Source organism: Urocampus carinirostris, chromosome 3 (genome assembly GCF_059441175.1).
Source record: "Urocampus carinirostris isolate Australia breed hairy pipefish chromosome 3, RoL_Ucar_1.0, whole genome shotgun sequence".
Classification (NCBI taxonomy): Eukaryota; Metazoa; Chordata; class Actinopteri; order Syngnathiformes; family Syngnathidae; genus Urocampus; species Urocampus carinirostris.
In genome coordinates this window covers 22,124,848-22,147,212 of record NC_142351.1, presented here as the reverse complement: position 1 = coordinate 22,147,212, position 22,365 = coordinate 22,124,848, and the positions used below count along the sequence as shown (strand labels likewise).

General features: G+C 38.0%; 1 protein-coding gene across 1 annotated transcript; it reads left to right on the top strand.

The window, feature by feature from the left end:
* The first annotated feature begins 9,704 nt into the window (after positions 1-9,704).
* alx3 (ALX homeobox 3) lies at positions 9,705-21,062 on the top strand. Its single transcript, XM_088329897.1, has 4 exons — positions 9,705-10,023; positions 15,799-16,076; positions 17,785-17,910; positions 20,181-21,062. Exons 1-4 carry the CDS (start codon positions 9,705-9,707, stop codon positions 20,505-20,507), a joined length of 1,050 nt encoding a protein of 349 aa, XP_088186023.1. The 3' UTR covers positions 20,508-21,062.
* Positions 21,063-22,365: the final 1,303 nt, after the last annotated feature.

Genomic DNA, 22,365 nt, shown 5'->3' with positions numbered 1-22,365 from the left:
ATCAGCCCAGAATAAGGAATTTTGAATAAATCCTATTTGGTTTTGGAATTTGTGGAAAGGAATATCCCGGTAAAAGAGTTAACAAATCGGGCTACCGCTATGCCTGCCTCGATGGATTGTGAAAATCATCAAAAGCAGACGTCATTGGATCAGTTTTTCAAGAAACGTAAGGCAAAAGGTAAATATATATTTTTATCATATCCTTTATTTTTTTTTTTTACAGTACGTGCCTCTTGTATTTGTTTTACGTTCAAAAGCTCTTTTATATGTTATTTGAAAAAAAGATCATACTGTACTTTTTCTGGGCTTGGAACGGATTAGCACATTTCCATTTAAAATGTGTATCTTCTTACGAAGTTTTCAGGTCGCGAAGCTACTCCCACAACTAATTGAATTTGAAAGTAAAGGTAGCACCTTAACCCGGGTTTGATTCCCATTGCGTCCAACCGCAAAGTTTAAGCTGAAAAAAATATATACAAATTCTATACCGACTCGTGATTAACAATTGGAGTGTATGTTATACATGAATAAACACTGTACATATTTTATCTCATCAACCTACTTGTCTAAATGTAAGTATCCATTGTGTCCTTCTCAAGAATACCAAAAGCAAAAAGAGAAAGGAAAAATGTCCGCTACTTCAAGAACGTGCAACTGCTTGAAATTTTAAAGTTGCAGCAAGACTGATTGCTTAGTTGGACATTTTCCAAAGAAGACATTTTTTCAGCTGCTTTCCATTGCTCACTGTAGGTGTACACAATCCTTCCAAACAGTTTGTTTTCAATCCATCCACTTGAGCTTCAAGGTCTTTTTTTTCTCTTTATAAACAGCCAAAATTCTGACCATTTTTTGATGGATATGCACGCCATAAAATTCATGAAGCTTTTATGTTGTTTTCTGGCCAACAGAAACATACTACCTGCAGTGCAACTTTCAAAAAATGGTGACCAACACATGTGGAAGTGACAGACAGAAAAAACTGATTTTTTACATTCATCGTCCTCCAAATGATCACTAAAAAATATCCGCTCTCACTTGGGGTAAAGTGGGACATTATAACCAGTCTGGGTGGCTTAAGAGGCCAGGTGGGGTCATGCTCTGCATGCCCGGAGCCTCAGGGCATCCACCAGTAGCAGGATGAGCTCCAGCATCCGCTGGGAGGATGACCTTACATATCTCACTCCCAATGGGCTTTGGTTTGAACAGCTGAATCACATTGGAGCGGAACAAAATTATGCACTGCACTATGTTGTAACTAACATGCCAACAAACCAACCATTAAAATTTCTGCTATATGTTCACAGTAAGGCTGCACGATTAACCAAAATCTAAAGTATTTTTCAAGGATTTATTGTTCTCCTTTGTTATTTGAGTGTTGGAGTAAAAATACTGTTTTCTCTATGCCGTCAACCCAACATGCTATTCACATTCATCTTTTTCGGCCAATTGCAGGCTTTGTTTTGCCCTTTTAGCCTATGCTAGCCTGTAAATGATAAAAAGGATCCGCCCTCTTTACCTCCGAATAACTTTAGCCAATAGTGATCGATTCAACTGATGATTGACACATCTTTTTCGGCCAATTGCAGGCTTTGTTTTGCCCCTTTAGCCTATGCTAGCCTGTAAATGATAAAAAGGATCCGCCCCTTTACCTCCGAATAACTTTAGCCAATAGTGATCGATTCAAATGATGATTGACACATTGGTTAGCCAATGAAACGCCGGTATATAAATCCCAGCATACACCGCGGACTACTTCGCGTTCGGGGGAAAATCTGGTCGGCGGCTGCTTTGCATTAGTTGCAAGACTTTGCGACTTAATATTGATCCATATATAAGGCACACTGTATTATAAGGCACATGGTCAGCTTTTGAAAAAAAATAATACTCTTAGGTGCGCCTTATAGTGCGGAAAATACGGTATTTAAAAGTAAATTAAAATAATTACAGTAAATTCAAGTGTTTTAATAAACAATAAAATAAAATAGTATAAATCAAATAAATTAAGCACACGTTGCACCAAGCAGCAAATTTAAAGCCCCAATACAAGTCTTAGGCTCTGAAAGCAAAACAACAAGCTACCCAATGAACTCGAACAAAGGAGACATTGCATATTGTAGCTGGTGGTTCGCACCCTTTTTAAGGGGAACATTCTTTCAATGTGAATCCATGGGTGCTCCTCCTCTTCTGTGTTTTCATAGTCGGTATTGCTAAGCGACATTTTTGATCAGTTTCATCTGTAAAAAAAAATCCCCCGATGAAGTTGAATAGGGTCACGTGACGAGGCTGCTACGTTTGATTGGTTAAACATGGTAGAGCCTGCCAGAGGTCTCCGTCAAAATGTGATATATTTCTTAATATCATACCTCAAATAAATACGTAACATGTCATTTTGATCCAATTGTAAGCTAATTTGACTTTGCGGGAGATTCTATTAGTTGTGGGCTTCCAGGGCCTTAAAGGCATTTTTTGCTGGCCTAAAAATATCATGTGATGTTAATTATATTTTGTCCATAAATACTTAATAAATATTTTGAATTGTCTGTCAGCTACCTTTTATTGCTGTTCCTCTAGTTGATCTACTTCCAGTTGTGTGCTTTCATATTTAGGCATTTAACAAATCATATTTCAGCTGTTACTTATTGCCAGGGTCAGAAATCTACCCGAAGGCCTTTAAAATCTGTTCTGCAGGCTCTGAGGCATAACACCATAAACCAACGCTGTTGGTTTAACCAGTCAGATTTCGAGTTGGCAGAGCAGGGCTTACTCGAAGGTGTAATGAAATGTCAGCTGTTTCACAAACTATGATTGGCCAGGGGTCGGTAACAGAAGAATCACAACGGAAAAGTGAAGAAACATAATGCCCCCGTCTACTGCTTCCGTTGAAGGGAATTTTTCAGCCCTAAATCGAATGCAAGTGTATGCCATAAATACGACAGGAGAGGCTCGACTTTCAGCATCAGTTTTGACCGCAATAGAAAAGAACTTTTTAATGGAATTGAAACTCACGGATGATCTATATGACAGAATAATAGAAATCTTCTTGAGCAAAGAAAAAAAGGATAGATTTTGTTCATAAATAAAAGGGATTTTTAGTGAGTAAAATGTGACTGTATTACTAAATAATAGTGCAGATTTATGAAGTTGTTATTGATGCTTTCTTTACGTGTTGCAACTGTAGCCGCAGTAAAATGTTTGATCCATCCATTCATTATTTGCACCGCTCATTCTCTGTAGGGTCGCGGGGGTGCCGGGGCCCATCCCAGCTATCTTCAGACAGTTGACAGGGTACATCCTGAACTGGTTGCCAGCCAATTGCAGGGCACGCAGAGACAGACAACTCACTCGCTTATTCACAATTTGACCGGCCAATTAACCTGCGTGTTTTTGGACTGTGGAAAGAAACCTGAGTCCCCGGAAGAAACCCAAGCAGGCACGGGGAGAACATGCAAACTCGACACGGGGAGGCTAATGTAGGTGGGCTCAAACCCTAAATCTCTAACCAGCCGCTGTACCGCCCCGGTAAATGTTTGATAGCCATAAGATAGCTATTGAGGGTTGGATTTATTCAGACGTAGCACTACTAAAGACCTAGGTGTGAAATGTACGGCCTGCCACTGGATTCTATGCATACGAGGTGAATCAGAGGGCATTTGCCCTTGTTGCTTTCCTCAGAAAACGGGCTTGAATCCCAGAATGCATCCCTTCAACCAGTTAACCCTGAGGTCAGCAGCTGCCAATCATCTCCTCTTCTGCTTGTGCTGTGTCTGGATGAGGCTCAGAAGATGTGAGGAAGGCCTCTTGAGAGGATCCTTTGGCTCTGCGTATAGGATCATCACTGTGCATTCATGGCGGGTAATTCAATTAGGCATCCTTCTCCTATTCTAATGCAAACCTCAGGTTCAATCACCCCCCTGTATACGTGAAAGGAAAGGCCCCGGGCCCCGTTGGCCAGACAAAGACGGGTCAACTTGTACCAAGTATAACGATATTGTTCTCCAAAGCTAACAGCTGCATTTATCTGGCAGGTTTTTCTCATTCTTGGTTGTGGTCATGAACAAAGAAATATGATGGAAGCGGGGATAGCGCCTTGGAAGTGTTTACTGTCTTTTAGTGCACAGTAATAATTTCATTGAAAAAATATATAAATATAAAGGGCTGGAAAAAAAATCCAAATCGACATCTTAAAGGTACCCTGAAATATTTGACCGCCGAAAGTCGCTGCATTGTGCAGTGCAACCTAAAATGAGTGCTACTAAGCACAAGGAAGAATACAAAGTGACCAAACCACATGTTTTTTTACGTAGCCTTTCACAAGGTTTTTCGTTTTTGTTTGCACACATAGCAGCAAACGGCTGGACAATCATGTCAGTTCCTTTGAAGTGAGCCTCATGTTATGTAAAATAAATCAATCTAGACTCTAAAAGGTCCAAATAATGCATCATTTCATAATGACAATAACTTTTGAACCATGCATGCTAAAATCATAAATCTTGCTTTCCCGGCTTGGAAATCTTCTAAATTTTCTATATTACTAGCATATATAGCATATAAATGTGCTATATAAATGCACATTTATATGATGGTTTTTCTATTTTTTGCTTTTCAATCAAATCTATATTGTTTTTTTAATGAATCAATTACAAAAAATATAATGTCCCTTATATATATAATTTATTTCTATCCATTATCTGTACCGCTTATCCTCAGTAGGGTCACGGGGGTGCTGGAGCCCATCCCAGCTGTCCTTGGGCAGTGGACAGGGGACACCCTGAACTGGTTGCCAGGCAGTCGCAGGGCACACAGGGACAGACAATTCACTTGCTCATTCACACTTAAGGACGATTTGGATCGGCCAATGAACATGACATGCATGTTTTTTGAATGTGGAACCCACACAAGTACAGGGAGAACATGCAAACTACACACCGAAAGCCTGGAAGCTAGTTTTGTTGTAATTTGTTACCTCCCGTCTCGATTACTGTAATGCACTACTCTCCGGTCTCCCGAAGTCCAGAATCAAGTCTCTTCAGCTAGTACAAAATGCCGCAGCGAGGCTTTTAACTAGGACAAAAAAGTACGATCACATAACACCGATTTTGGCTAACTTGCACTGGCTCCCAGTTAGCCAAAGATGTGACTTCAAGGTTCTCTTAGTATTGTACAAAATCATACATGGACTTGCTCCCTCTTATCTTTCAGATCTGATCTGCCCCTATGTCCCGGTCCGAAGCCTACGATCTGAGAGTGCCGGTCTTCTGGTAATCCCGAGAGCAAAGAAGTGTTCTGCTGGTTCGAGCGTTCTCCATTCGGGCACCGGTGCTGTGGAATGCTCTTCCCCCTGAGATCCGATCTGCAACCTCAGTGGAAATGTTTAAATCTAAACTTAAAACTCACTTCTACTCCATTGCATATGAATAACCTACTCTTCTTGTCGGCTGAAAAATAGTCTGTGTAACATAGTGTACTAATCTGTGAAGCCCTTAGAGACTTATTGTGATTAAGGGCTATACAAATAAAAATGACTTGACTACCAGCTCAGTAGCCTAGATGGTAAGGCGCCCGCTTTGAGACTGGGAGGTCGGTGGTTCGCGCCCCGGCCGAGTCATTCCTAAGACTTAAAAAGTGGTCGGCGGCGCCCTCTGTTGGCTGCAGCTGCATCGGCTCGCTACAACGGGTCAGGTGCAATTGACATTTCGTTCTGTGTACATTGTTACACAGAATGACAATACAAGTAAATTATTATTATTATTATTGACTTGACTTAAATCCTTCAGTATTTAAAAAGTGCAGTGTACATTTTATAACAAATAGTAACATTTTGAAGAATATTGAAGAGAATATCCACAAACTGGTTTAAATAATTGCTGTGATAATGGTTTTGACTTACTGACAGGTTTTTAGCATAAAAAATAAACGTAACCATTACTAAAACAATAATCCTAACCTATGTATCCCTCTAATCGACTAGAATCCAACTCATTATGTGATGTTTCATCCATTTTCAACTAAACTGAAATTAATTAGTTGCCTTGTAAAGGATGTAGTCAGAAATATTTGGCCTGTGTGGTCAACTTTTGCCACGATGGTTGTGCCCAGAACTGGGGGGTCATCCACCTTAGGAAGGTCAACAGGCTAAAGAGATATTTCCTGTGGGGGTCACATTTAGGACGTGCCGTTAAATACACATAGGACCTTGATTGAGTTTGATGAAACATAAAGCTATGTGTTTTATTCATCTTTATGTTTTTACTGTAATGCTTTTCACTTTGCATGCAGTACAACATGCATTGTATTCTGCATATGCATTGCTCATAACTGCATGGTTACTAAAAGAGAAGCAGGTATATTAAGGCAAGTTTGCCATATTACATTTTGTTTTGTTTCTCAAGCCCTCTAGCATTCCTTGGCACAAATCCCCAAAACAGTCCATTTAGGCAAAATATTTCCCCATGTGTTTTTAGTAATGGGCCTGGTGCACAAGAACAACGTCAAACTGTGTTTATTTACACAATGCGTGCTAAATGGGGACCAAAATCTCACATGAATAAGTAATAATATGTTATAAAGATATATTTCCAAGGCTGGTTTCTCAATTTGTGTAAAAGTGCATAAGAAAAGAGCTCACACTAGGGCATTGGAAGTACTGGTTTATTATTAGATAACTGAGATGGATAAGGCAAGTAGAACAATTTGTTGAAAATGTTACATGTTAACTTGTTGGCTCTTTTTTATGTAACGTGCTTTGTCTGTAGGACATTTTTCCAAAGAGAACAGTGATTTTTCACATCACATGTCAACTCTGTATATTTTTGTGTTTTGTGATTTAACTATACTGGTAGGGAATTGGTGTAAAATTGTTATATGGGACATGACGTAAATACCGAAATGCAGAAAAATGTCATTGTAATTCCGTGAGCAAACAGGGAATTGGTTCGATTATAAATTACTTTTGCCTGGCAGAGTTACCTTTAAGACTATTTTTTAAGTTGTTTATTCAGTAGTCTACCTCTGTGTTTTGTTTTGTTTTTAATCAAAGTGCTAAGTTAAGGTTTTTATTTGAATCCAGTGTTCATTAACTCGGAATCGTTTGGTTTCACTTCAGCCTTTCCGAAATTGAATCAAATAGGGCTTAGCAGGCTTCTCAGACCAAATGGACCTCCTGTTTACACTCTTGTCCGTCAGCTGAGTGGCAGCGTGAGGCCTCACGTATCCGGCAGCGTGTCCAAACGTCTCAGAGAGAAATTGTGCAGTTTTAGTTCGGTAAAAGCGCTGTGTTTGGACAAACGCTGTCCAGATAGCAGATAATATGTCAGGAAATCGTTTGGCTTTTTGTGTGGGAGTCATACTGAACATTTTTCCCAATTACAGGGGAATACAATATATTTTGCATTATACATTTATAAAATTAATTTCTAAAATGTTCAATAATTACTAAAGTGATTTATAAAGGTTATTTTTGCTGCCTAGAATAATTTAAACTGACAATGAAGAGATAAATCAATGTCAGGTCTTCATGTTTGAAAGTCCTACCATTTGTTTTAAATCACTGCTCTACGACATAGTTCACTTTGTGTGATTTTCAAGAAAGCTATCTCTAAAGTTAAAAAAGCATGCAACCCTCCTTGTCCTTAGTCATCTGTGTATTTATGACATTGAGGCTCAAAACTTGCTGATCAGTGGCATGAGAATCTAATTAGAAAACATAATAATATTACTGCTGGACTAAAGTGGCTCTAGCACCAAATGAAGCAATGATTTATAAAAATACAAATATTGGTTTGCCGTTTTGGGTCAAAAACAAACCAATCCAGTAAAGGCTCAAACAGAAGAGCTAATTCTTTATCATTAGTTATGCATTTAAAGAGCCCCCTCAAAAAGTGGGCTGATTCGTTAGGGTCATAGGTACCTAAACTTAAAGGAGTGTTTTTCAACCAGTGTCCTGATGCACACAAGTAAAAAAATATATGTTCCACTGACAGACATTTTTTGCTTATTTTAAATATTAATGTTATGTGTTTTTTTGAACGAGACAAAAATATGATCACACTTGAAAAACAGGTCAAGAATTTAGTAAAATTATAAATAACCTAGGCCACGATGACCACAAATGATGAGGAAAAACATATATACTGTCACAAATAGGCAAATACTGTATATAATTTAAAGATAAAAATTTAATTGTGGCTCGAAATTTTTTTGTTTGAAAAAAAGAGTCTTGGCTTAAACAAGGTTGAAAATCACAAAAACATGTTTTTTTTTTCTTTTTAATCACAACGAATGAAGGGGGTGTTTCATTAGTTCAAAACTACTTATAACTAAAAGTGGAATTTTATATCAAACTCCTCCCCTCACTTAAAAATAATTTGTTTGCAGCAATCTTAAATATAAGTGCTGTATTTTCCAAAATAATACCCAAAAAGGGTCATTTGATCTATTTCCTTTAAATAATGGGCCATTTTATAAACAGTTGTACAAAAACCTCAAAATGAGAGTATAAAAGGCAAAAAAGTTGGAATTTTGAACATTTAGATCTGCACGTTTCTGGTGGTCAACAAATGTGGGCGGAGACGATAAATGAGGAAATATGTTTTCATTTGATTTAGAAATTAATAAAGTCATGTTTATTTGTACAGCCCTTTCTCACAAGGAGTCTCAATGGGCTGCACAGACGACAGATTATTGCAAACTACTTGTGCCCTGCAATTGGCTGGCAACCAGTTCAGGGTGTCCCCTGCCCGCTGCCCGAAGATAGCTGGGATGGGCCCCTGTACTCCCGCAACCCTACTCAGGATAAGCAGTGTAAAAAATGGATGGATGAATATTAAAGACATAAATGTCCTACCCAAAACATGATACAAACACAAAAAAATATTACTTCAATCAAAGAAAACATTTTCAAGCAAAAAAATAAGTGTTCGAATACAATTTTTTGGCGTCTCAAATATGTTTATATATTTTTTTGCATTCAAATACTTTTTCTCTGCTTGAAACTGGGTTTTTTTAATTGACGTGAAGCGTTTTTTTTAACTATGTTGTTTGAATGAAACAACTTTTTTGTTTTATGAAAAATAAAGACAAAAATCTACCCCTTTGCTTTATTTTCTTTGTGTGTGAATAAACCGCTCCAATTCTTTTTGTTTTGCTAAAAGTTTGAGCCTTCCCGTTCTAAACTGTTGCTGTTTTTATATATATATTCTGGAAATGGACGCGTAAAAATAGAGTGCATGCTAAATCAACTATAAAAGGGAGTTTATGAATGAGAAAAAATGGTTCCTGAGAAGTCCTGAAATGTTAATAATTATTTAGGTGGAAGATTGTGAAAAAATATAAAAGTGCTTGTAAAAGTTTGTAAATGCTTTGAAAAGATCTAAACTACAAACTCTAACGTGAATGCTTGCCAACATGTTCTCATCAATACTGTAGATTGTGTATTGTTTTGTGAGTATTCAGAAAAAAAAGAAACATGCTTTTCTTGTTTTGGACACCACGACATCGTCTGTAGTGGGTATTAAATCCTAAATTGGAGTGACACGTCCTAGGTGATTTAAATCACATACGCGCGCAAATAGACACATATTTTCATGACTTTTGGTGTGTGTGATCAGTAAAAATCCCACCCACCCACTTCACTCGCTCAGTTTTTGAGAGGGAAAAAAAGACGAACTCATCTGCATCCTCCCCGCGAGCGAGCAGTCGGATGCAAGATGGATACACAGTCGTGTTTGTCTTTCAGGCGCACGCCACCAATTTCTTCGGCGTCCACCGTGAGCGAGTCCTCGTGTCCTGCATCCTTTTTGTCCTGCGACGGGTTGCGTAAATCCGGTGCTTCCAACCGCCTCGGTTCTGTCCCGTGCAGCACAGGGGACGCATACGACGCGAGCACAAATCTGCATCGCAATTTCGGGGGATTTGCCTCAGATGATCGCACTTCTCCGCCGGAGAAACACAGAAAGTGTATGGAAAGTTTAAACCAGGAGCATAAGGCCGTCGTCAGAAGCACCAAGGACCTCTTCCGCAACGAAAGTAAGTTTTTAATAGTAATATGATCTATTATATTTGCAGGGTTGGGTAGGGTTACTTTAACTTGATTACTTTCAATTACTTTTGGATCACTCCAATACCAAATATGCTAATAAAAGACAAAAGAAACTAAATATGAATAAAATTACTAAATTTTGTGCAAGCTTGGAGAGTAACGGAATACATGGAACGGCAAAAATGATGTAGGCAAGCTGTTTGGATTTATTTTCATTTTGTTTCTGTCGCATTTTATGTTAGTTTTGCCGGAGATCAAAGAGATCATAGCCAGGAGAGAAAGCTTACCACGTGTTTTGAGTCATAATTTTATTCATATTTATTAGTTTCTTTTGTCTTTTATTAGCATATTTGGTATTGGAGTAATCCAAAAGTAATTGAAAGTAATCGAGGTAAAGTAACCCTACCCAACCCTGTATATTTGCATACCTGTCAATTGCTCCCTTTATTATTATTGCAATCTTCCCCATTGAAACACAAAAATCCGCGGCATTTGTTTACCCAAAGCAAGACAGACTATGTATAATAAAACTAAGATAATTCGTTTAAACAGTCTAGTTTACCCACCAAATAAATGCTTGACGAAGGATAACTTTTTGTAGAGTACCACCACAATATTATCAACCTACGTTATCTTCTACAAGTGGCTAAAACCATCGGGATGAGAGCCAAAACGGGATTGCTCGAACAAAAAACTAAATTGTTTCCCCTACAAAAAATATGGTATACGGCGTACAGTTTGAAATATTTAAAAAAGGAATCAAATACGGGGGAAACGTACTAAATTGACAGGTATGTATTATACAAGGTGTTTAAAACAAAGTGATGTATTTTTAATATTATTAATTAATATAATAAATATCTGTACTTTCCTGCACTAACTTACAAGCAGTTCATTTGAATACCAAAAGAAAAACGAATAATAATCTGCTCGAGACCGATACCCAAAATATGCTTCATCGTGTTCGGCAGGAGCTGAAAACAGATTTGACGTATATGGTGCGCATATATAATCACAGTGTATACATGCTTTTGAATTTCTCAGATTTAAAGGAAAAATTCTCATGATCTTCAACATTAACATTTTTTAATTTCATTTGTCTTATTCTTGTTCTCTGTGACATTTACATTTCAAATGACATTTTAAAACACCCTGTATTTGTATTGTTCTTGTTTAATTATTATTGTTGTGACAGCTATGAAATTTAACATCAGACGCCCCCAAAAATATTAACGCATTGCTAAGACGAGGAAAAATATCCAAAACAACTTGGAAATTTTGAAGCAAATGTGTAAAGTTCAACGACTTATATTACGAGTACCCCACATAAGTAGGAAATGGAACATAACAATTAATAAAAGGTGAATCAAAAGAATTACGATGATCAAGACAACTCGTAAAAAAAAATCCTAATATCTTATGCAATATGTATTCAGATTTCAAAGATCAATATCACAACTTATTACAACCAAACATGATTAAGCAAGCCAAGCCATCGAGCAAACAGAGCACACAACATTTTTCAAAGTAAATCAAACCTGAAGGGATAACGTTTGCTTGAAATTTTATTGTCCTCGTCCCAATTGAACACAAACTGAGTATCAGCAGGGCCACTTCTGACAAACTCTTACGCAGGGGGCTCCACAGACTCCGCCGCAATGCCGCAAGTGACAAGAGCCGAGCGCAAAAGGCGCGGGGAAGAGGGCAAGAGCAGGGCTAGGAATCAAATGGACGGAACCATTTCAAGGCAGTGGAATATATCTGATGGCACGTTGTTGACATTTTCGTTTTGTTTACTTTTTCTACATTTTTAAACTAGCGATTTCATCATATTAAGCGTGTCTTTTCCTTTATTGGGATAAAGAGAGTTTGAAAAATGCTATGACTTTTAGGGGTGTTTGGATTGAATTGAGGGGTGCTTGAGCACATTCAAACACGTGCTTGTTACGCCCATGGTCTAGACTCTTTTTACGCATTCATGCGTAGGTTTCTTTTTCAGTTTGTTGAGCCTTTTATGATTGCAAGGTGATGAGAGAGGGAAGTTTTATATGTGACGCAATAGTATTTATATAGGCACTTTGGGGGTACACTATGTTGGGGATTTAATGTATTATAGAATCTTGTTAAAAGATCCAAATCAAAAGTCAAAGAAGTATGAAAAATATAATAACCCCTCTCAAATAGTGAAAATTAATTCGCCTAATGCATTTCATCCCTATACCACTAACCAAAACAGGTCAGTTATTTTACAATTTTAAACCTGAGGTTTTGTGGTGTAAAAAGAACAGAAAATAACTTTCTATTTAAAAATCGTGATATTTCCCGTTTCCCCTAAGTTTATCCACGCAGCACAGTGGAATTTGTAGAACGAATGTCTTGTCCTGTTCATGCTCAAAACTTTCGAATGGTCTCACATTACAGTATAGTTTAATTTAACAACTTTGAATTTCCCATGTGTTAAACAACTATTTTACCAATCAACACCATGACTTCTAAACAGTGTTGAAAGATCTTAAACAACTTTAAGTGGAATTAAAAACTAAATATTAAAAAGAACAGCCAGACACTCTGGGTTCTCAGCTCTGAACTCAAAATTGCCCCTGTTCTCGACGCTCAATTTTTAAATGTTTCTCTTCTTTTTGTGCCCCTTTCTATATGGATTATTTTAGGTAATCATTCAAGATTCAAGATTCAAAGCGTTTAATTGTCATATGCACAATAAAGAACCACAATCCCTGCACAATGAAATTCTTACTTTGCTGTCCACACAGTTGCTAGCGTAACAAAACTAAGAAACTATATACATGTATACATAGAGAATATTTCGAATATCAAAAGACAAAAATACAAGATTAACTCAATATGAGTTAAGGTAATAAGTTAAAAATAAGATAAAACACAGTTGAAAGTGACTGTAGTGCAAAAATGATGATGGTACATTGGCTAAAAACAATCTTTTTTTTTAAAAAAAACATACAATTTTGTTCTGCCCTGTATTATTTTAAAAAGAAGTAGCGTTTACAAACATTTAGCTTTAATTTCATAGCATTTACTCAGATGTAAGAGTGAGATGCTGGTGTTTCCCAACATTGCTGTTACCAGTGATAAGGTCACCAAAATATACAAAGGCGTTTTTAAATCAACTAAAAATGAAAACAAAGAAATACTGCCCCTTTTAACACCTCTCACTCTACATTTAGATACGATTGTTTCTTGAGAGCGCAATGTCTTATAAATACAATATTCATTTGTCTTTTGATTCGTATCAAAAGCCCCTTATTTATTCAATTTACATTTGACAAATTTGATGTATTTGGGAAAAATGTTAATGTTACGTTAACTGAGCAAAGCACAGGAAGTGAGCTAGAAAAGGTGATGAGTTGAGAAAGTTATAAAGTGATAAACAGAATATTTTATTTTAAGGCTATATTGGCCATATATTGCCATTTGACACAGGCCTTTCATTATTTTCAGTTTGTCCCCCAGTCTTACGTTACTATATATATATATATATATATATATATATATATATATATATATATATATATATATATATATATATATATATATATATATATATATATATATATATATATATATATATATACAAAATAATAAACAAAAGAAAAAAAGAAGTAAGCAAGCAAGAAAAAAATAACGAAAAACAAAAAAAGAATCAAATAAGAAAAACGAAAACGCAGGAGAAAAAAAAGAATTAAAAAGCTAGGGGGAAAATAAAAGAAAGAAGAAAAATAAAGAAGAGAAAAAAAACATGAAAAGGACTTGCTGTGCAGGGTTCCTTTGTCCAGTGTATCACTAATGATAATTTAATATTCTGCACAAAATAAATGAACTCATTTTTTAAAACTATTATTCTACTAAATTATAATCAATGCTGCAACAACAAATTGATCAAAACGATTATTAAACATGCGGGCAAAGAATTACCTCATTGATTTGTCGTGTTGTGATAGCCCGTAAGAACGTCTAATTACTGCAAAAAATCACTGGATCTCATTGTAGATTTGAAGTACCAATTTGGTCTGGCAGAGAGTGCGTTTAGACAGTTTTTATGAAAGTATCTTACAATTTTTGAAATATTTTGTGTCAAACATTGTATCATTCCAAACAAAATGGGCATGAAACAGCCAAACACTACAAATTTAACAAAAAATGCCACAGATGTACAGAGAAAATGATGTGAAAATTAATTAATAAAATAAATAAGGTAAAAAAATAAAAATAATAATGATGACATGTTAATCGCAACACGACTCTTTGTGATTAAGGGCGATACAAATAAACATGACTTGATTTGACTTGACAAGGGGGAGATTCTTAAACATAGCATATATCATTTGCACATTTCGGTTTGTTTATCATAATTGAAGATTTAACAACAAAAAACAAATTTGTTGGCCCCCCCTCATTTCTGTATCTTATGAATAACCTATATTTCATGTTGTCAATGTCTGTGTATTGTTTGTTAATGCTACATCCATCGCAAACTTGTCGTCCTTTTTATTTGACATTAAACTTTAATTATTTTATATTTCATTTTTACTTTTAATCGTTTGCAGTCCTCCTCCCTTTTAAGGTTTCTTCATTTTCCTCATGCTGAGGTTTTTGAGTTTTTCCTTGCCCTCATGACGGTTTTAGATCAGGGAATGCTGTCATGATAATCCGTAGTCTGTTATAGTCTGTGGTCTGTGCAGCCCTTGAGACTCCTTGTGATTTAGGGCGTCACAAATAAACATGAATTGACAACATTTTTAAAAGTGGGTTTACATTTTTGGCGGAAAGAAATGTTGCTTCACATAAAATTTGATTGATTGCGCTTTCTTTGTTTTTGTTTTGTATCATAAATCTAAATGTTACACGATCTTTGTATAATGCGGTAGGGAACGAATCTTTTTCATTCATTCATTCATTATCTGCACCGCTTATCCTCAGTAGGGTCGCGGGGGTGCTGGAGCCCATCCCAGCTGTCTTCGGTCAGTGGGCAGGGAAAACCCTGAACTGGTTGCCAGCCAGTCACAGGGCACACAGAGACAGAAAACTCACTCGCTCATTCACACCTAGGGACAATATGGACCGGCCAATTAACCTGACATGCATGTTTTTGGAATGTGGGAGGAGACCGGAGTGCCCGAAGGAAACCCACACAAGCACGGGGAGAACATGCAAAATCCACATAGGAAGGTTGGATCTCATGACTTCAGAACTTTGCCGCACACGCGCTACCCACTGCGCCGCCATGCTGCCCATGAGCACTGTTTTTCTATGCGTCCAAAACCTCAATACTTGAATCAAAGATAAATTTAGAAATGTATTTTTAAAAAATCCCATTCATTGATTAAGAATAAATGAATGAATAAAATAATAAATTACCAATTCATTGGCTTAAATACTCATTAGTTGTATCCCTGATAATAATATCATTATTTGAAGTCATTTTAACTGTTTTATACTAAGCAACTTTACACTAGAATCCCTGCAAAAAGAAACAAAATGTCTACTAAAAATATCAATTTTTGGTGCATTAATAAATAAACTACAAAATATAAGAATAAACTGCAGATTAAAAAAAAGCTGATTGTGAAACACACCACTGAAAAACATTTGAACTGTATAATAAAACGAAGGGGGGTAATAATAGTTGAACTGTAAGCTGTGTCGTTGGTAATTCAAACACAGAACAACAAACTCCACAGACTTGTACTTGTTATTTTGTATTAATGACTCTTATCTTCACAATGTAGTGCATGAGAAAGGCACCCTCAAAAGCCTGTGCTACCCAAGCATAGGCCCAGAATGCTTCAGCAAGTTGAAGGAGTCTGCCGAGGGTTTCGCCGCCAGCGACTCTTTCGCCGACTCCATTGATCTGTCGGGCAAGAACAAGAAGCGGCGCAATCGCACCACCTTCAACACGTTCCAGCTGGAAGAACTGGAGAAGGTCTTCCAGAAGACGCACTACCCGGACGTCTATGCTCGCGAGCAGCTGGCTCTCAGGACCGAGCTCACAGAGGCCAGAGTACAGGTGTGTGCAATGTACCGGTGTGCATGTATTTCAGTTTCTGTGGACAAAACTACTTTACCTGGGATTAGTTTAGTGCTTTAACAACAATTGACAAAATCGATGAAAATCGATGATTAAAAACGCTGGCAACTAATTGGATTATCGATTTGTTGTATCACAAGATTTATGAGACACCAAGAACGTTAATCCATTATCCATTATCTGCACCGCTTATCCTCAGTAGGGTCACGGGGGTGCTGGAGCCCATCCCACCTATCTTCGGGCAGTGGGCAGAGGACACCCTGAACTGCTTGCCAGCCAGTCGCAGGGCACACAGAGACAGACAATTCACTCTCTCATTTACTTACTTCGACATGCACGTCCCCCCCGTGTGTGGTCCAGGCTTTATGAACCCCTGCCCCCACGCGGAAATTACAACGCTTGCTTGGACCTTTGCCACACCATCATGTGCGGATGCGGCACCAAGAGGCTGGCTAGTTGCACGCAAGCATCGGGTGTTAGCCAGTCGAGCAATAGGCCAAACCGCAGCCAGGCTATTGCTTAGCCTTCCGACACCGCCTCAGTCCTTTGCCGGACGTGATAACATTTAATAGAGCACACTAGTCATAAGCATTTCTCTGCGTTCTTCTGACTTTTCTTAGAGTATATTTGAATTGAGGAAATTCTTTACAATGTAACGAGCCGCTAAAAGCTAGCTGCCGCCATCCTTCACAGTTTGTTGAGACATTAACTACGCATGCCCAACGCAGCTGTTTGACTGACAGCATATCACAGTCATGCACTAACTGTCACACCTACCCAAATGTCTATTAGAAACACAATGCACGACACATAGATATCAATGACAATAAAGACCATTCAATTCAATTTAAAATCCGCGAAGAAGTGAATCAGCAATAACTGAAACGCAAAGTAGCTAGGGGTCTCTGTATGGCTCTTTTTATGAGTACAAATTGCTAGATTAAAACACACAATTTGTGAAAATTTCTAAAAAGTGTTTCAATTCTATTTAGTCAGACTTGGTGCATGCATAGCCAAAGCCATTCTAATTGATTGTTCTGTTCAATATATAAATGCCATATTTTTACAAACAGTTGACAGGCAGTGTGTCACAAAGAAGACCTCGCCTTAATTCTAATACAATTATGATCTGTATTGGGGTTTTGGGGTTTTTAAGGGTTATTGATCTATCTTCGTTATTCATTATCCATTATCCGTTATCGGTCATGATCTGTATTGGGCTTGGTGCATGCATGGTCGAGGCTATTGTAATCAATGGAAATATCTCCGTCCAATATATAAATGGCAGTTTTAGCTAGTTTACAGTCAAGGTGTTGGAAAAAACAGACCCCTTTTTGGCTGTACATCGCTAAAGTTTCCTTAAATGGAAGCTCATCAAATAATGTATGTTTACCGGTAAGATACTTTTTGATAAAAACCCACACAACAAACTGTAATTACCCTTGAAAGCTAGCCAAGCACACTGAACAATTTGATTCCGTGAGCGGTAGGGGTGGGTGGAGCTATGCACGACACCATACTTCCTTCTCTCTCACACACACCACTGCACTGAAGGGAAACTGTTTGGGCCAGTAGTGGAAGATTCAATGGTCAAATTGGAACCACTTCAGCAAATTGAGGGGTTTATGTATATCATGTGACAGAACGTTTGGTGGCATACATAATAATGATTGTAAATATACTTTAGGTTTGGTTTCAAAACCGTAGAGCCAAGTGGAGAAAGCGGGAACGCTACGGTAAAATCCAAGAAGTCCGCAACCACTTTACAACTACCTACGATATTTCCCTCCTTCCCCGGCATGACACCTACCAGGTAAGACTAAAATTTTCTGCAACTGAGTTTTACAATAATTTAAAGATCACCCAGAGAAAATGCGGACACATACTAGCAGACAAGTCAAGCAAATGCTGGTTTAATGGTTACGGGTAACATCAACATGCTGTACGAAGGGAAATCCAGTTCATGAGCAGTTCCAGAGCCTACCATTAAAGACCGTTCGATACCACTCACCACTCGTGACTGCTTACCTTACTCTGAAGTATGCTCACACATTCGTTACGGCACTCATATCAAACTCATTTTTAAAATCATCTTATATCTGTGTTTTTTTCATGTTTAATTACTATTTGAATATGTTTTAAGTGATCAGGAAGATGTGTTTTATAGCTACAGTATGTAGACCTTGTATGCTTTTGTAAGGACGGGAACAGTAGTTGTTTCAGTGCTATATTTTGTATGTTTAAGGTTGATACAAGTATGTTTGAGGCTTGTATAGGTACCCTGTATTGTTTTGTACTAAAAAATAAACATTTCATAAAATAATATGCTCTATAAAGATAAATAAAGTTGAGTTTAACTTACTTTTGGAAGAGGCGCTTCAAGAGGTCCTCCTCCGTGGACAAAAGCGTTCCGACCATTTTCTCAACCGCATCAAGCTTTCTTATTCCACTTTAATTTCAAAAGTAATGGCACGCCTCTTCTTTACAATTTACACCAACCATATTGCACGAGATAATAAACAATAAAAATGTCAAAGTTCTTAGCGAGCTGGAGATACAGTATTGAATGTTTTACACACGAAATTTGAAGAGGAGATTGTGTAGGCGTAGAATGTGAGGATTACATGAATGATGTCAGTAGGGCGACGAATGTCGCGAGAGTTGGTGTGAGAGTGTAGGAGAGCGAGAGAGTTTAGTTTTGGAGAGAGTGTGTTTACAATAGACTGGTGCTGGCGGTTGTCGCTCTCCAAAGAGACCGTAAGTGTATTATTTCATGAACGATGAGTAATCCATTACTCAGAAAAAACAACATGCTACATTGGTGGCAGCGGTGGGATTACCAGCAGATGAGGGAGAGATGTTTACACACGAACTAGGAAGAGGAAGCGGATTTTTTAACTTCCGATGAATACTGGGTGAGCTCTCACAGCGCCACACAACGGTAGCTGCGGGAAGAAGTACTAACTACAGTAATGTCCTGTACTCGGAAAAAGATGCACACAATACAAAATCTAACTTACAGCAATGTCCGTTATTTTTTCGACATCCCGGAAAAAATGTTCGTATCTACCGTTTCACATAAGTCGAATGGCCGTAAGTAAGGGACTGCTGTATTACATATCGGGAAAATGTCCTCGTTACACGATCAATTTCTGCTACAGGAATCATTCTGGAACAAATTAGGCTCGTAAGAGGAGGTACCACTGTAGTTGTAAAATCATGTGGGGGTTAGTATAGCCAAATTTGGACGGCAGTTTTAAATCTGAACTCATGAGTCCGGGCTCAACTTATACAATGTCATTGATAACTAAAGAGATCAGCGGAAGTGAAAGAGTTATGATGAGTCTTTTATTTTTTATTTTATTTTTATGGATATAGAAAAGGGGCAGCACGGCGGCGCAGTGGTTAGCGCTTGTGCGGCACAGTTCATGTCATGGGAACCTGTCGTGGGTTCAAATCCAGCTCCAGACTTTCTGTGCGGAGTTTGTATGTTCTCCCCGTGCTTGCGTGGGTTTCCTCCGGGCACTCCGGTTTCCTCCCACATTCCAAAAACATGCATTTCAGGTGAATTGGCCGGTCCAAATTGTCCCTAGGTGTGAATGAGCGAATGAGTCGTCTGTCCCCGTGTGCCCTGCGATTGGCTGGCAACCAGTTCAGGGTGTCCCCTGCCCACTGCCCGAAGATGGCTGGGATGGGCTCCAGCCCCCCCGCGACCCTTATGAGGATAAGCGGTACGGCTAATGAGATGAGAGATGAGATATAGAAAATCATTCAACATAACAGGCAATCATACATGGTTTTGTTTTACTCCTCATTGCAAAGAAGGAATGGATGACAAAAACTTTTCAATATTCTCAAGCATACAATATGTTCAATATTCATGAAGAAGCATCCTCCTCAAACATAAAAGCCTCTGAAATAACTAAACACAAAAAACAAAAGGAAATTTAGAGTTTGGAGTCACCAGATCCTGACATCCAGGTCTATTATACTATGTTGGTTAGTATTTTACTTTACAAAACAAAAACAAAAAAAAACAGAAACAGAGGCAAATTTTATTGCATGAAATTGTGTGTTTCCCAGATGCAAGGCAATCTGTGGCCGGGGCCTTCGGGAGTCACGTCAACTGGGTGTGTCATTGGAACTGAAACTTTACCTTCCTCCTGCATGGGTGCTTACACACATTCTCACAGCAACCTGCAGAGCTTTATGGGCATACCCCCCTCCCCCAACCACACCCATCACCACCACCATACCCACCCGCCGCACCATCCGACCATCAACAGTCTGTACTCCCTCCATGGCTTCCCCGGCGTGGATGCTCATGAGAACGAATACAAGCCATCGGGCCTCATGGCGCTGCGGATGAAAGCCAAGGAACCCGGCAGTATTCTCTCATGGCCGACTTAAAATAACCCTGACCAGATGTTTCATTTTTCACTCAAACACCTGTCTGCTTATTTTATGTTGAAAACAAATATTTGAGCGTAATCAACAGAATTTGTGATTCTTGATGTACTTCAGTCAGATAGTTTTAAGTTCCAGGTATCTGCTGGCCTGAATGCACCTGACTGGTGCCTTGCTTTGGAAGCTTAACCAGAGGTCATGGTAAAGGTTCTCTTCTAAGATATTTGTCTGTTACTGAATGATGCAAAAACTTGATCATGACTGATTCGACGGAGCATGCACTCATTGCCCAGTTACACCAACACTTAACATGTGTTTCCAATAGTAAAGCTCTTCCACACACATATGCCTCTTCAAATTGCAGCCAGTGGGCTTTGGATGGCGGTTAGAAGAGACGGCAGCTATGTTAACCCCCACAATTCTTCAGCCCCTTCTGATTATATCTCAGATTGAGTGGAGGAGATAAGAAGTCTTGTCAGCTAGGAAAAATGAATCAAGGAGATGGATAACTGAGGGACAACTGATTATAAAGGGAATGGTGGAAAGAGTCCCATTTATTCTTTTACATGCGATTCTCAGAAAAGGCAACATGATGTCTCTTTGAACAAAAATAAATGATTGATTTCATTTCTACGATTTTGGACTCATATTTTGAACTCTTAACGATCGCAAAATAAAATCTGTGCAAGAAATAATCAAAAGGAAACATGAATTGTAAGACAGAAACAAAGTAAAAGGAAGTTACTTTAAAAAACATAGAATCTGTTTAGAGTGTGTGAAGGGTCAGCTTTTTCTAAGCTACAATTGATAAATGCAGGCTGAGTCAAGGATCTCAAAATTGATAATCTACAGTAATTACTTACTACTTGCCTAAAGGGCAGTGTGTATTATTTAGCGCCTCCTAGTAGTAAAAACGTAATTAATTTAAAATAATATATGGTGATTCACATAATAAGCAAAAATACGAACACTGTCATATAAATGTGCATTTTTAAAATACTCAATTGAATTTAGTTTACATAACATAAAACTCACCTTTCAGGTGCTGACATGATTGTCTGCCATCTTGTTCATAAAGGGACCCCCAAAACTCTTGTGAAGGAATGAAAAAAAAATGGTGTGGTTTGGTCACAGATTCTTTGTACTGTAGTGTTATCTTTCCTTGTGCTTTGTAGCACTCGTTTTCGGTTGCCCCACACAATACAGTGACATCTAATGGTTGAATATTACCCTGCTCCCTTAAAAAAAAATATTGATTCTTGCTAAAAGTAAAAGGTATTTTTCTTCTATTCTCAAAAATTGAATTTCCTCTCACCAAAGGTCTTTTCCTCCTCTTCATCGGAAATGCGTTTGGTTTATGAATTCCCAATTTTTATTGTGCACAACTGACCAAAAAAGCATCTATTTCATTTGAAAATGACAAAATGTAATTGAAATGCTCAGATGTTGGAAGTTCCCTATTGCACCACTATTTACAGGGAAAGATTGAGCTTGTCAACCATGCTCAAGTATAGGTTGCAAATAAATGGCCCGTGGGGTGGATCAGGGCCGCCAACGCATTTAATCCAGGCTGCAAGAAACCCAGAGAGAAGCACTAGTAAAGCATGAGCCGCACTATGTTGACCATTGGTTTTAAATACATCTACTTTTAGTTGATGTCACAGAAAATGGCTGATAGCATTGTTTTTGCCTTCATTAAGTGAAAAAAATGTGTTTAATTAAACAGTACCTTCTTTGGCCATTAATTACAATGTTTTGTACAGTTATTTGATATTTCGGATGTGCATTTGATTGTTTCCATGATTACCTGTGCTGAATTTGGACATTGTGGAACAAAAAATATTTTGTACAAACATGGCAG